Consider the following 15049-nt stretch of genomic DNA (forward strand, 5'->3'; position numbering starts at 1 on the left):
CATTAGGGCAGCACAGCATAATGTTTGAGACATCACAATGTGCGCGTGCACAGTAGTCACATTGCAGAATGTGCAATGTCATGTAAGGCAAATTAACTTGTACTGCTACGTTTATTTTTTTGTTTTTCTTTTCGCTTGATACAAAAGGGACAACATGCAAGGTTCTCGTTTTCCATGACTAATCTCTAAAAGAAGTCGTTCTTTTATTACATAATTTCGTCCGATTGGGTTCTTGGATACATGGGAGTTTGTTGCTTGTGAGTGACATGCAGGCTCTGCATGCAAAGCGAACAATCATTGATCATTCTTGATCAATTTATCAAACAAACCAGGGCCTACTTTGGTTGTGTGATAAAATGCACTGCCCCACATATTCATCGCAATCACTGCATAATAATTAATTATTTCAGAATAGAGCTTTTCAAGTTATAGGTTGAAAATTCCTGAATTTTTACATATCCAAATATATATTGCATAGAACCACAATATCTCTGTCAGTTTTTTCCAATTTCAGGCGGCCATAACGTATACCATATCTACTCATGCTTATAGTACTAGATTATAGCTTATGGTAGTAGTAGGAGGAGGAGGAGGTAGCAGCTTGGTGGATGCACCCTCTTTGCGGTGATACAGTCATGACATTTGGAAAGAGACATTCCTCTTCAGTTTTCCAAATGTACTTTTTGGTGCTTTGAGCGCCACAAACAGAGTACCATGTAGTTCCATTATATTTCAGAGAAGGAAGACATCACTATGGTCGATATCTCTAAAACTCAGCAGCTCACACCAGAACAATCTAGATGAATGAATAGCCCAAGAGGTAAGAAGAAAATATATATTTTGGATTTTGAGGGTGAACTGTCTCTTAAAAGATTTTTAAAATGTAAAAAGTTGGAATGAAACAATTTGAGACTGGCTGGACTGGGGTGGGGGCACCAATGTAGGTTGCATTTTGTAGGGATTCATGGGTATTTCTCTCTTGCTTAGACCCATATATCAATGCAGACTGAGGGGCGGCCAGGAGTGTGGTGCACAGCGGCTCTCTGGGAAATATGAAGACAAACGGAAGAATTGGCTGTGAATAAGAGAAAGTGTTATCAATGTGGACAGGAAAGAGCCCCAGTATTGATACCTCACTCCAGGAAAGAAAGCTTCTAAAGTACAAAAGGAGCATAGTCAGTAAAGAGGGTGGACATTCTTTATCAGACTGATACAACCTCCTGACTGCTCATACAACACTAATGGTTTGCCGGTCAGGCTTTATACCTCAAACTTGCTTAGATTTGTGTTGTGTCCGCATCTGAACCACGGTATCTTAACTTTTTGAAGAGGAGGAGTATGTTACGTGTTGGTGCAGATCAAAGCACCACTGCATTGGCCTTTCTCTTTGAGCTTTTGTATCTACCTCACATTATTCAAGACCATTTACCCTTTAACCCACTGCTTTAATATAAAATGCTGCTTTCATTCATGAATAATGTAGTTAAAGTAGGCAACTACTCGCCTATGAATATTTGTGCTGTGTTAATGCCACTCGCATTACACATGTCTTGAACTTTGTGTAGCTTGTTTTATTTTTTTATGCTTCAGAAGAGTGTTTTATAGGTGATTCTTAATGCAGCTTTGCAATAAATATTTATTGAAAACAAAGAGGAAAGTTATTTCCCTTGATAAATCAAGAATTCAACAACTTCTTAATTTTTTTCTTTGTTGACTCGTGCCTCCACTCAGCTGGAGAGAGAGTTTGGGGTAATATTTCCTCATTATTTCTCGTCATCCTCTGCTGGAGACCGTGCTCCTCCGGAATATCCAATTTGACTTCTTCTCCAATATGCCAAAATGAATTGTTTATGGAGAAAAATAACCCCTCTGTTGAATATGCAGTCTTTTTTTTTTTTTTTACTCATGGTTTGATTTCACATGGGTGAAAGTCTCAAGCTGCTCGAGAATACCCACAAGGACGCATGCTGAAGAGCATCATTTCATCTTTCTTTCTTTTTTGTGTTTTTTTCCCTCCTTTGTTGTAATTGAGTGCTCATTTATCTCTCCATTCATCCTTTACATTTGAGATCCAAATGAAAATACTCACTGATGTAAGTCATGATGTTCCATAAATTCTACATTTTGTTGTTTTAACATTCATTTTTAATTTTGTATCTCAGTGCTTTCTGTATATTTATTAACACTGACTGAAACAAATTGTCTTTTATTATATCAGGCTGTAAACTGCTCTGCTTTGTGCTGTACAATATGGAAATATCAGTAAATATCTCACAGTAATTGGTCTTTGATGGAGCACCTGTTCCCAAAAAAAGGTGTTATTTTGTCTTTTCTAAGGCGTAGCATGACTGAATAGATGTTGCTGTTAATACTTTTTACAACAGTGTACAACAGGTGCAGGGCTACAGTCCAATCAATCACGCATGAACAAACCACTCTGTGGCACTGTTATTTTTTTATTTACGTATTTTATCCATTAGTGCCCCTAGAAACAATTTGTTTTCAACCAAGTACAGAGGCACTGTGGCTTTTTCGATTTATCAGAGTGCACCAATCCAGCATGCCACCTAAGCTTATTGCCATGTGTGCTATTCAGTATTTTTTGCTTAAGGTACAGTGCTCTTTTCTCCATGGAACGTCTCCTCCCTGAATGAATGCCCCAGGCTCTGTGAGTGTTGAAAGAAGTCTCATTATTGCGGCAATGTGTGGATAGCCCCCTCTCTCTTTGAGACTCACTTTTGGAGCATTCATAAGCCTTTTTTCTGAGATTTCCCTCTGACATGTAAGCGTTGGAGCGTTTCCCCTTTGGGCCAGGCGGTGCAATGCTTGATACTCCTGTCAATGTCTCTGATGCACTCCATGCAACCGCCGGTCCTGAGACTCCATTACTTTAAGTGCCTCATGGGGAAATATTTTTGCAGCGCCTCATATTCGTACTTGGTATGCTGCTGTTTCAAACCGTAAAAACTTACCGGCTGTGCATGGAGTTAGAACGCCTTTGTGTGCATGTGGTTCTAAGCAAAGCGCTTGCCGGCCTGCCAAGAAGATCAGTGCAAATGCTTTGATTTTGTTTAACTCATGAGCCGTTTATTTGACGGACTGAGCATGTCCTTGTGTTCATACTGCTTGTTTTTAATGTTCATCTTAAGGAGGTCATGCAGCAGCTGATCACTATCGTAGAGAAGACTGGACATAGTTTTAATATGAGATAATCTTGTCTTTCTCTCTCTGGCGAGTTTTTATGCACTAGCTTTTATTTCATTTTATGATCCTGTTTACGTTCTCTCAGTGTATTACATCTCTGAGTCTAGCTGTCACGACTACACAGGATTGTTTTCTGCATCTGTTGCATTTGACATCATTTACTAGCTTTTCACTCTCTGAATGCCTTTAGTGACCCACATATCTGACCTCTGAATGAAAAAGCCTCTTTGCTCTGGTTTGAAATCTTCAAAAACATGTGCTTGTTGCCTTGTTGTTGACAGAAAGCTTTACAAACCCACAAACTCCTCATCCTCCTTTGAACACTAACACACAGATGGCTTGCTTGATGATTTCTATTTTGACAGGATGTCGGTACTTTTATTATTAAAAGGTTTGGGATTGAAACTGGGAATCCAGAGTAGCCTGTCTGTACATCGACTACCAAATCTGCTTTTCTCAAAATAAGTTGTAGTATTGATGATGTTTATATCATCTAGAGGCTAATTTGTGTGGGTCCCTGGACAGATATGAAGGCTGCAAAAGTGGATCCTCACATTATGGCACTTGTACTAATCCTACTAACTGTGCTACTCCCTGAGCGTGATACCACATTGTTGTACCTTATCTTTGCAGTATTTGTACTCAGCCAGAGTGTTGTGTCTGTCCTCAGGATACAGGGGTCAGAAAGGAGAACGAGGCCAGCTTGGTCTGGGGTTACCAGGAGATCCAGGACACATGGGGCCACCAGGTAAGAGCAGCACATGACACTAAGAGGCATTTTTATAAAAGAATAACAAAAGCTGCATTTTTTAAATTAACAATGGATCAAATGAGTGTGTGTAAAGAGAAAAGGTTCATTCATAGCGATGGACCCACAAGACTTATCACCGGACTCTGCAGTGCCCCCTTTATCATCTTTAAGCTCCTTGTTTTGGTTTTATGGGCTGGAACATCACTGTTCTGAGCCACTCTTACCACTTTTTAATCAACAAAATTTCCAGCCACAGCAGTCAACCATTTTTAGCATAAAAGTTGTGATTTTACGCTACCTGCCCAGCACCAAACAGCAGACAAAGTCAGTGACTGGCAGACATTTCTCTCAGGTGTTGGTAGAGAACAGAACAAAGCTAAAGGAAGAATTAATATTGGACTTCTGCTATAATATGTCAAAGTTGTGTTTGCAAATTGTTGTGCTGCCCCCCAGTGGAAAACAAAAAATTAATTCTGCTTTAAATCTTAATTCTAACCTTCAAAGTATACTAAGGTATTTTTTTAACCATCAGACACATAGATCAGTCAAAATGGACCCAAATGCAAGACACAGAGGCAGGCAGATAAAAAATAAAAAGCAGGCTAGAACAAATGAAGTACAAAAATACAAAAACTAAACAAAGTACAAAACCAATGAAGCACTGTGACCACAGAGAGAACACGAGGAGCCAGGGGAACAGACTTGGGAGATCCAGACGAACCAACAAAGAGTGAGGCGAAAACACAGGCTTAAATACAAAGGAATGATTAACTAATAGCTAACAATTTCTAGCCTGGCTAGAGCTGGATTGCCGACTTGTTGTATTGGAACACAGTCAGCTCAGGTATGACATAATTCCCAGCTCTGACTTCTAATTTCCGAGGTAAATGGATCAGACCATTACCTACAAAATAAAACAAGAAATGACTAAACCAAAAACCCAAACCATGACACCAGTAAGACACAAGGACTTGTTTGTGTCTCTGTACTACAACCCTGATTCCAAAAAAGTTTGGACTCGCAAAACGTAAATCAAAACACAATGCAGTCATTATCAAACGAACTTGGTTCACCAGCTACAGTTTCACGTTTCAAGTGTTCCCGAGGCTATGTAGTAATATCTTTTATATAATCATGTGTTTCACAAAGTGGTGAACTGGCTCCATCCTTGCTTGTGAATGACTGAGCCTTTCCAGGATTTGCCCCTTTCATACCCAATCATGATGCTATCACCTGTTACCAATAAACCTGTGAAGAGTTCCAAACAGTCTTTTGTTGCCCCTGTCCCAGCCTTTCTGAAATGTGTTGCTGGCATCAAATTCAAACCAGGCACATATTTACAAAAAAATCAATCAAGGTTGATGAAGAACAACAATAAATATATCATCTTTGGACTGTTTTTGATTGAGTACATGTCAAAAAGGATTAGCAAGGTATCACACTCATGTTTGACACAGCATCCACATTTTTATGGAACAGAGGTTGTATAAGGACACCTCTGGCTCACGCTTCAGTTATAACACATTTTTCACAGATTGACCAGACACTGCCCTGCCTCCTCCACATCTACAAAAGTTACCAGGTTTTTCTTAACTTTCCACTGAATTGAGCGAAGTGTAGCGTATCTCACTGTGATATCAGACAACTGGGATTCACAAACCTTAAATCCTATTTCAGCCTTCATTTGGTATCCCAGCATGTTGGAGATAAACACAGCTCCCAGATGGCATTATGTTTTCTAAAACTCAGTCGCTGCCGTGACATAAATGGGACCCCGATAGAGGACAAAATGCTGCAGTGACTGAGCAATGACGTCCGTCCTGCAAAAAGCGCAGTGTTGTCCTGAACAAAAGTTTCACTGCGCATAACCCAACATGTTAGCTTGTCCCCTGCTCCTTTGAACTAAATAATAACTCCCCATGCCCTGATGGAGCGATGAGAAGTGGGATTACCTCTCTGACTTCCAGCCTGTGACAGCAGGAGTTTATCACTGAACCTAAAGTCACTCATCCTATCTATGTATGTGCATAATTCATGTGTCGGGCAAAGGGAACTTGGCTGTAGTTCCTTTTGGAGAGGACAAATCGTGTCTATTGAAAGACATCATCTCTAGGGAAGCTCAGTGTTAGGAAGCACCTTCGGCACAACTGGTGGCTGTATTCACGTCTCGGACAGAGTTGGGAACGTGCTGGGCCACTGTGTAAGTTTTCCCTGTGCACTTACTGTCCTTGTGCGACCGAAGATGATTCCTACCAACTAAAATCGCTCAGCCATCATAATGAGGGACAGCTCATAGCTCATGAATTCCACATAGAGCAGGTTGCTGCTGGACCACATACAGGTTCATGGACACTGGGACATATGAGACACATACAGGAGATTCTCACAAATTAGTGTTATCAGTTTTACTATCAGGAAATAAGTAGCCACCTAAACTTGCCGCCTGAAAACACAGATTAACGGAAGCCCTGAGAGGCAAGTGAGAAAAATAATCCAATGATGCGTTTTTAATTTTTCTGAGGTCTTTTTTCTTTTTTTTTAATCTTCTTTTGCCAGGATTGTTTTCACACCTGTAGTTCAGTTAATTTTGTACAGACCAAGGGAAAGAAATTTTACTTGTTTGCATTTTAGTTCTGGCCCAGTTCCTGGTAACACTGACTTTTCACAAACTAACATCGCTGAGTAAACATAGAACAAAGAGAGACAACTCATTGATTCGACAATTTTGATGATTGTCGTCCTGCATCATTAGCGCATCATCATGACCCACATGGGGAAATCAAACTCCACAGCACTTTAATGCTTCTGATGTGCTGATGTTTTTGGTGTCACAAAGAGCTCACAAAGAAATGAGAAAATGATTAGCCTTTTAAGTATCATTAGACTGGAAAACAACTAAATGTTATGAATAATGACGCTTGAAAGAGTACCGAGACCCTCCTTGGTCGACACTATGGCTTTCATACCAGTCCAAATTAACAGCACTAACTGGGAAAAAGCAAGGCGCCCTGGTACCTCAGTTGGTAGAGTGTGTGCCTCCTTGCCACAGCGGCCCAGGGTTTGAATCTGACCTGTGTCCCTTTGCTGCGTGTTGGCCCCCCTCTCTCATCCTGTTTCCTTTCACTCTTCTGCTGTTCTATCAAATAAAACCATGAAAAGGCCAAAAAAATAATGGACTAAATAAATCGTTAAATAAATAACTGGTAAAACACACCACGGTCAATTTTAACCAAACCAAACAGGTTAGGTGTGAAAGCACAGTATAACGCTCATTTCGGCCACAGAAGTCTGAATTGGAGACATTAAAACTCACATGAAAGAAAACATTGATTCCTTTAGTCCTATTTAGAACATGGGTTATTGGTGCATTTCAGTCTCTTGTGGCCAAAATGAGTTTTATAAAAAGAATCAGAATAATTTTCAGCTGCCAGAACTTTCACAGATGAAAAAATAAATTGAAATCTGGTAATATAATTATTTTCACAAGCCAAAACAATTTTTCAAGCTGTTTTCACAGATACATTTTAAGATATTGAAAAATTGTAAATGCGTGATTGTTTGTTTTGTGCATCTTTGTTTGTATTGATGTTACAAAGCACCACTACTGTGGATGGCTTGTGTGTGAGCAGTTAAGTAGGAGATGGATGTGACAGTGATGAAAAGGGCAAGTTGTGTTTTCAGAATGAGGAAAAGGACACAGCGGTACCTGTGAGTCCTTTTGTATGAAGTGTAGAGGAGCTGTGACTGGTCTGACTGATGTTATTGTCTCCTATGGAGGGTTTTTATATGCTTATAGAAAAAAATGTCATCAATTGTTCTTGTTTGTGTGTTGCATGGACGGTATATTAGAGACGAGTAGGGAATGTGGACTGCTTGTTGTTGCTAAGTAACATGAGACACGAACGTCTATTCTGGTGACCTCACCAGATTAGAGAACGAGGAAATGTATTTTCTCTGGCCTTCATTCTCATTACAGTCAACTTAAAGACTTCTGTAATTGTAAATGAGATATTCAGCTTCTGAGAAAACAAAGGAACCTACTCTTTAAAGACCTTGCTGGTGCCATGTAAAACACATAATGGGTTGCTATTGAAGTTAAGCCTCAGTAAGGGAAATTGAATATGAAATTAATATATTACAATATATTATACACATAATAATATATACATGTAGTAATGAAAGCCCAAGGTGACGACCAACACTGCACATATTTGGCATTTTTGCTTGATCAAATGTCTTCAAGGATAAGTATGTGTTAAAAATTGTTGTTGATAACTTGTCTAGTAATCACTGAATACTTTTAACTCTAAACTATACATGAATACAGGGAAGTACTGGAAGCAGACAGGTTGCCATTTAATTTTTTGCCATTTGCCATGATTATGGCATCTCCCTACAATATCCCTGCAATCCTAAGAAGTGAACTGTTTTAATGTTTTTTCTCAATTTCTCCATTATCTAATTGGACTATTGTTATAACCGACGTATTATATGTAAAACCTGAACAATGTTAAGATCGCAATCCATAGACATCCCTTCGATTGTATGAAAATCTTTAATTATTCATTAATTTCTACAAAGAGCATTTCTGCCTGTATATAAAAATGTTTTAGCTGTATTAGAAATATCCTCAGTGGAAATAAAGTAAACTCTAGCATTTTGAATGAAAACCAATCATATACAGTGTACAGACACTTTTTCATGTTGCCGTCTCTACAAGAAAACTTTTGCTGCATGCAGCTTTTCCCAACCTCCATTTCTCTGAACACCCAATCTGCATGGAAGGTGTCTGTGTGTGTTTTTGTGAGGGAACGCGTGCCAACTTCGACTTTTATCACTAATTGAAAGCTCTACTGAACGATGATAAAGTGCAGCCTGGCGCAGGAATTAATAATGTCTAATTTCCTGTCAAGGCCCTCCTGGGATCACTTCTCAGGGCCCTCCTGGCTCTCCGGGGCCCCGTGGACCTCCCGGGACATGCGACCCCAGTGACTGTCTCCTTCCATCCCGATGAACCCAGCAGAGCGGTTCAGGCCGGTTCGAGGACAGATGTCCCACTCAGTGCTGCAGAAGACGGGACGTCCTCGCTGTTTCTGACAGCTTCCTCAGCTCTGGTTTATCGGACAGACTTTTGTTCACTTTACAATAACATTTGAGTCAGTCAGGTTTTTTTTTGTTGTTGTTGTTGTCGGGTTTGTTTTTGAATGCAATAGAAAGTCTTTTTCTTTTGCGATGCAGTACTTTTAAGTTATTTCTTGTTTTCACATCCCCTACTGTGATGTAATGCATTCCTTGTCAACTCTCATTATGTCTTTCAAGACCATGAAATGACATTGTTTCATTGTGTTCAGTCCTGTCTGATAACATGATCTTAATTATTTGTTTGCCTCCTTAATGGGCATGCCTATTCAGTCTTCTGTTCTTGTTCAGATAAGCCAATGGGCTGGCAGAAGGTACATCTCTTGTGTGTGTTTATGTGTGTGTGTGTGTGAGAGAGAGAGAGAGAGAGATTAGCTGAATGAATGGACTTGTTTTATGTGTAGGTGTGAGAATATAACAGATTGTTGAAACTCCTTATGCAACCAAAGTGCAGCAGATGTGTCTGATATGGGAATAATTTATTTTTCTTGAAGAATGTATTTAAAGGATGGTACTAATGACTGTAGAAAATGTAGCGCAGATATTATCACTGGCAGATGGATTAATGCATTTCTGTATTACTGAGTGTTTTGCTTTATGAAATTATCATTCATGACACATTTTGCATGATAATCAGGTTTTAAAGAATCTTCAGCATAATCATTGATAAAGATGTCTTCCCATTTTCTGTGGGTTATGCGCTCATTAGTGAGGTTTGCCATATCTTTTGTAATACAAAGAGCCACAACTCATACTGTTTAAAGGAGACATATTAGGCTTTTTCTTTGTTTTAATCTTTTCCTTCAGTGTTTTACATCAGCTCTTGTACATGTAAAATGTCTTGAAATTTAAAGAAGCCCAAAGTCCGCACTAACAGAAGCTCCTCACTCCCACAGAAAACACTGCTCCTGAAACGCCTCGTCAGTAGTCCCGCCTTTAATTTTGGGACTTTGTGACATCACACTACATCACCAAACATTTGCATAATTGATGCTTAGCAGCTAGGTTGGCACATAAGAGTTTATTTAGCACAGCTGCTCTGCTATTGTTAGCGGTGCTGTCTCAGGCGTGTGTGAGCTGGCCAATCAGAGCAGACTGGGTGTTCAGGAGGGAGGGCCTTAAAGAGACAGGAGCTAAAACAGAGCACTGGACAGTATGAGGAAACCAATGTGTTTTTGTGAGCATTAAAGCATATAAACCTATTCTAGTAGTAACCCAAAACAAAATTATGAACCTAAAATGAGCATAATATGTCTCCTTTAAGACATACATCAAGGGCAGATATTTTTTCCACATGAAAAGAATGTACTAAATGTTGTTAATGTTCAGTGAGTGTGACGTAACCTCACACTCAGCTCTACTGTTGGTTTAATCTGTAAATAAGTCAAAGAAGTGATTGTGTTCTGTTCTTTTTTCCTGTCTAATGGGGCTTGTGATGGGACCTGACAATATAATTACATAAGCAAGTTGTCGTTGTAATGATGCATTAAGGTTCTCACTTTTTTATCAACCATACATTGCTGCGAATGTTGAAGATTTGTGTATTATTAACATCTATTGTTTACAAGGTGTTGTATATGATGATTCCTCTGGTTTTATTTGTATATTTTTGATTTTCAGACACACAAGGGAAATCGGACTACTACACTACAACTCATTCTTTTGGTGCAACTCTAAATGTACTTGAACTTTCTTGTCTTTTGTTTTAACAGCATTTTGGTCTACATCCTGGTTTTTCACTCACTTACCAGCACTGTGTGTCACTATGTATTGTCAGGGTTTTTTGTTTTTTTTGTGGTGTCTTAAGACTTAAGAGAGTTTTGATTTATTTATTTGCTATTACAAGTGTCAGAGTTGTTTTAATGTTCTCAACTAATTATAGAAGGTTTTGAGTCAACTTTGCTTAAACAGGCCATATTATATATAACTATATATATATATATATATATATATATATATATATATATATATATATATATATATATATATATATATATATATATATATATATATATATATATTAATTAATTAATTAGACTAACTAACTAACTAGAATTCAGATTTAGTTCTAAATGAACATGCAGTGTGAAGATTTTTAACGAAATGCACAATTTGTTCCCCCAACAAGTAACCTAAACTTTATCATCAGGCTACATACTGAACATTTATGTATCAGAAAAGAGATAATTAGCATGTATATAACTTTCCTGGAGCTTTCATTTTGAGCGCTGTTTAATGAGAGTTAGACTCAAAGGCTTTAATTTTACTTTTAACTGTCCTGCTGTGATCAATGTTTGAAAAGTTCTGTGGGTGTATCTGAAAAATTTGTGACATTAAGAACTCGGTTCGTTCTGTATTTCATCCTTTAAGATCTGTTTGACACTCTTCCCCCTTTTTCTTGATGTCTCACATCATCATGCTTCTCTTATACATGTGAATTTTAGCTCACATTTTACTTTGAAGCTCCACAACATCATTTTTTTATATATATTATTCTCTCAGCATGCCGGCTTGGTTTTATCTCTGCTAAATTTTTATCAGTGTGAGTGGGACTAATTTTAGATGGGTATTGAATCAAGCGTGGGGCTTCATTTGTGAGTTGAAGGAGCCCCCTGGTGGACATGTATTTATTATCTCACTGCTTGTAATGTGAAAGGAAAACAATCTTTCTTTGGGTTATAGGCTACATAAAAAATCCCCTCCCTCTATTGGCTTCTGTCCTTTCATCGCGCTAATTTTCATATTCGGTTTAATGGGTTCCCCCTCAGAGACAATAACGCCGACCTTGACCAAATTCAAATGAGACAGCATCGGCAAACTAATGTGATCCAAACTTTTGTGGTGTACTGATGAGAGCAACTCTCTGCCTATATTGAATTTAGCTTGAATTGATATTAATGTGCACCGGTTTGTGACTTCAATTTAGCTAAACAGTATGATAACTGGGGAGGACACAAAATGGCTGCGGATGTCACAGCCCACTTCACTAGCAATTTTCGCCGCCAGCCATTTTACATCGCTCCGAGTTAAAATCCATTTATTCTAAGTGGGAAAGTGTCAGATGAAAGCAAACTCAAAGGATGGAGGTGTTGTAGGTTGAAGCATCAGGTTTCCATTGAAAAATCTAAATTGACTTAAAACAATAACGTCGGTTTTATTCATCCACGTATTTCATTACACTTTACAATAATGTAAGTTGATCCCGTTGCCACATGTAATCTAATCTTGTAAATAAGCTTGTAATGAGAAGGAAATATGGATCAGCCTCTCAGCATGCTCCCTCGGATTAAAAATGTCTGCCTGCTGCTCTCACTGTAACTCCCCTCTGCTGCTTTATAAGCTCGAGTCATGCTGAGTGACTTCAACCTGTTTCCAAAAGTCTTTGTTGAATATCTACCTCAGTCTTGGTTTACCACATGTCTACATCATGAGCTATTTTGCAAAAATATATATATGTATATCCCAACACTGACAGTTGCCTTTTACTTAGAAATAAAGCAATTGAGACCTCACCAAGCAGATTTATAGCAGTCCTGGATGTGGACATCTGTGTCGCCTTTGATAAAGAAAAAGGAGCAGTGAAGCTCTTGTTGTGGAGGACGATCCAGTGTGTATGTGGTTACCAGGTAGCAGAGGTTATATTTTACACTTTTCTTTGCAGCATCTTTTATTTACACTGATTAATGGCACCTGCCTTACACGTGTGCAATAAATGTTATTCAGTGCTTTATTTCCAGTGTTCTCGTGTTGTATTTTCGAGCACTCACAGCCTGGGTCTTTGTTTTATGATCTGTTTCTGTGTGGTCAATGGCGGTGATAATAACTCCTTTAAGCAGCTATATTACGTGTTGTATCGTTGAAAAACTCACAACCAGGGTTTCTTTGTCTAACCAGACAACTGAGATTTTTAGCATTTCAGCTGTTTTTAAAATGGAAATCCATTCATAAAAGTTAAAAAGTGGTGGAATGTAAAGAAGTACATTACATACTTGTATTTTACTGAAGTATTTCCATTTGTACAACTTTATACTTAACATACTACATCTCAGAGGCACATATTGTATTTTCTACTCCTACATTTGCTTGACAGCTTTAGTTATTACTTAATTTTCATATCCTAATGTGGTGGTTGTGAATGTGATAGACTGAGTGTCCCTTTATGGGTTGAGAAACTATTTAAAAGACCTCTTGGATTAGCTCTTGTTTTTCTGAGCTCATGAAAAATTGACTTTTTAGAGATTTGTGGTTCTCACAGGACTGCAACACAACAAACATAATGATCTTATCGAATATGACGCATTGCTGTAGATTAAGCCTTCAACTACCCACCAGTTTATAAAGTAGTGAAGATTAGATCAACCTTAAACTTACAAATAAACTTTAATGGAGCAGTAACATTGGCAGTAAAACACAGACGGGGTATTTGACTGCACAATGAGTACTCTTTAAGTACATTTAGCTGATTATGCTTACATACTTTTATTTAATAAGGTTTTGAATGCAGGGCTTTAACTTGTAGTGTAATATTTTTAAAGTTTGGTATTTGTACTTTAACTTAAAGCAAAATTATGTAAGTTTTTTAGCTTAAACTAACAGCTTCAGAATCATGTTGATGGTACAGTGTGTTGTAATAGGGTGAATGGTGTCTCTGTCTCAGCCACTCCGCCCTCCCATCACTTCTGCACTATGTAACGTCAGAGGGTAGGATCACAGAGTTACATACATGTTTACCTCGACATACAACATTGTTAAGATGTAATGAGTTTTGTTTGTAGTTAGCACCTACATTACGTCTGTAGTAGTGTTGCACTCAGAAACTGTGGGGGGCACCAGATCCCACAAAATGCCAATTTCTACATTATGTTGCTTTAATACTTTTGTCAACACTGCAAAAAGCACAAAGTTACATAAAAAACCTTTTCGAGTCAACATATTCACATATAGAACAGTTTAAGAGCTGTTCTGTAGCTTTCCATCACATCACATGATCTTCATGAGCAGATAAAGTTCGATCTGTTTTCATGAAAATGTGGACAGAAAAAATGTAGATGAACATTTGGGACTGTGACAGGACGATCACGCAGTATGTTCAAAAGGTGCAGAGCAGCTACTAAACTGGCCTTAAGATCGGACTGTTTTTGTCAACTGTGACTTTTTTTTATTATTATTTGACGTAAAACAGTTTCAATAATACTGGGAACATTGATTTTGCATTTTACGCATATTTGTCACAAATATTACATCATCACAGACTGATACCAGTATACAGAATAAATAAAACACTGCATGTGTTGTTTTCTTTATTTGTGACCTTAATGAGGGTCACCCTCATCTCTCAAATATATTTCCACTTGTGCACGACTGAACTCTGTTGTCATTCTGTACAATGAGACAAAATCTCACATCAGGTTGTTTTGTAGGAAATATAATTAACCAAAATTCAAACATAATTTTTTTTTTTTTTTACAGATTTACAACATAAACTGAAGTCAGTGTGACTTGATGACATTTTCATCCTCTCTCCTTTTTAGTTTGAGCTGAAAGAACTGTATTAAAAAAGGGCGGTTCAGCAGGTTTATCTTTGGTACATTAGCACACACAGAACAAAATAATTGAAAAAGTCACTTAAAGCAAAAAAAAAAAAAAATCCTGATCATGACTTGCTTTGGGTGATTATTAGAAATGTGGAGCTTTTATTACAGGAAATAGTGTGAATGGAAAAATGAGGAGGATAATATAGGCGGAGGTACAAGGAGAGTGGGATAAACAAACATTATGTTCATTTCATATCTTCTGAGAAATACGAGCACATTGTCCTGAAAATAATCGAAACATCTCTCAGGTAGAAAAACACCATAACGAGCTAGATTTTCGCAGCACATAAAAAATGTTTTGTGTTTCATGATGACTTGCAGAGGCTGGCTCCTTCTGATGGAGACGTGGCTGGCACAAAGC

The 15049-nt window shown here is 38.1% G+C and overlaps 1 protein-coding gene across 1 annotated transcript in view; it reads left to right on the forward strand.

Annotated features, from left to right (window-relative positions):
* LOC141009710 (uncharacterized) overlaps positions 1 to 8969 on the forward strand; it is a 102957-nt gene extending 93988 nt beyond the window's left edge. Inside the window, exons 48-49 of the mRNA XM_073482400.1 lie at positions 3875 to 3952; positions 8869 to 8969. Coding sequence (XP_073338501.1) covers positions 3875 to 3952; positions 8869 to 8969 — 179 coding nt within the window. The remainder of the gene's footprint in view (positions 1 to 3874; positions 3953 to 8868) is intronic.
* Positions 8970 to 15049: the final 6080 nt, after the last annotated feature.

This window comes from Pagrus major, chromosome 15 (genome assembly GCF_040436345.1).
Source record: "Pagrus major chromosome 15, Pma_NU_1.0".
NCBI lineage: Eukaryota > Metazoa > Chordata > Actinopteri > Spariformes > Sparidae > Pagrus > Pagrus major.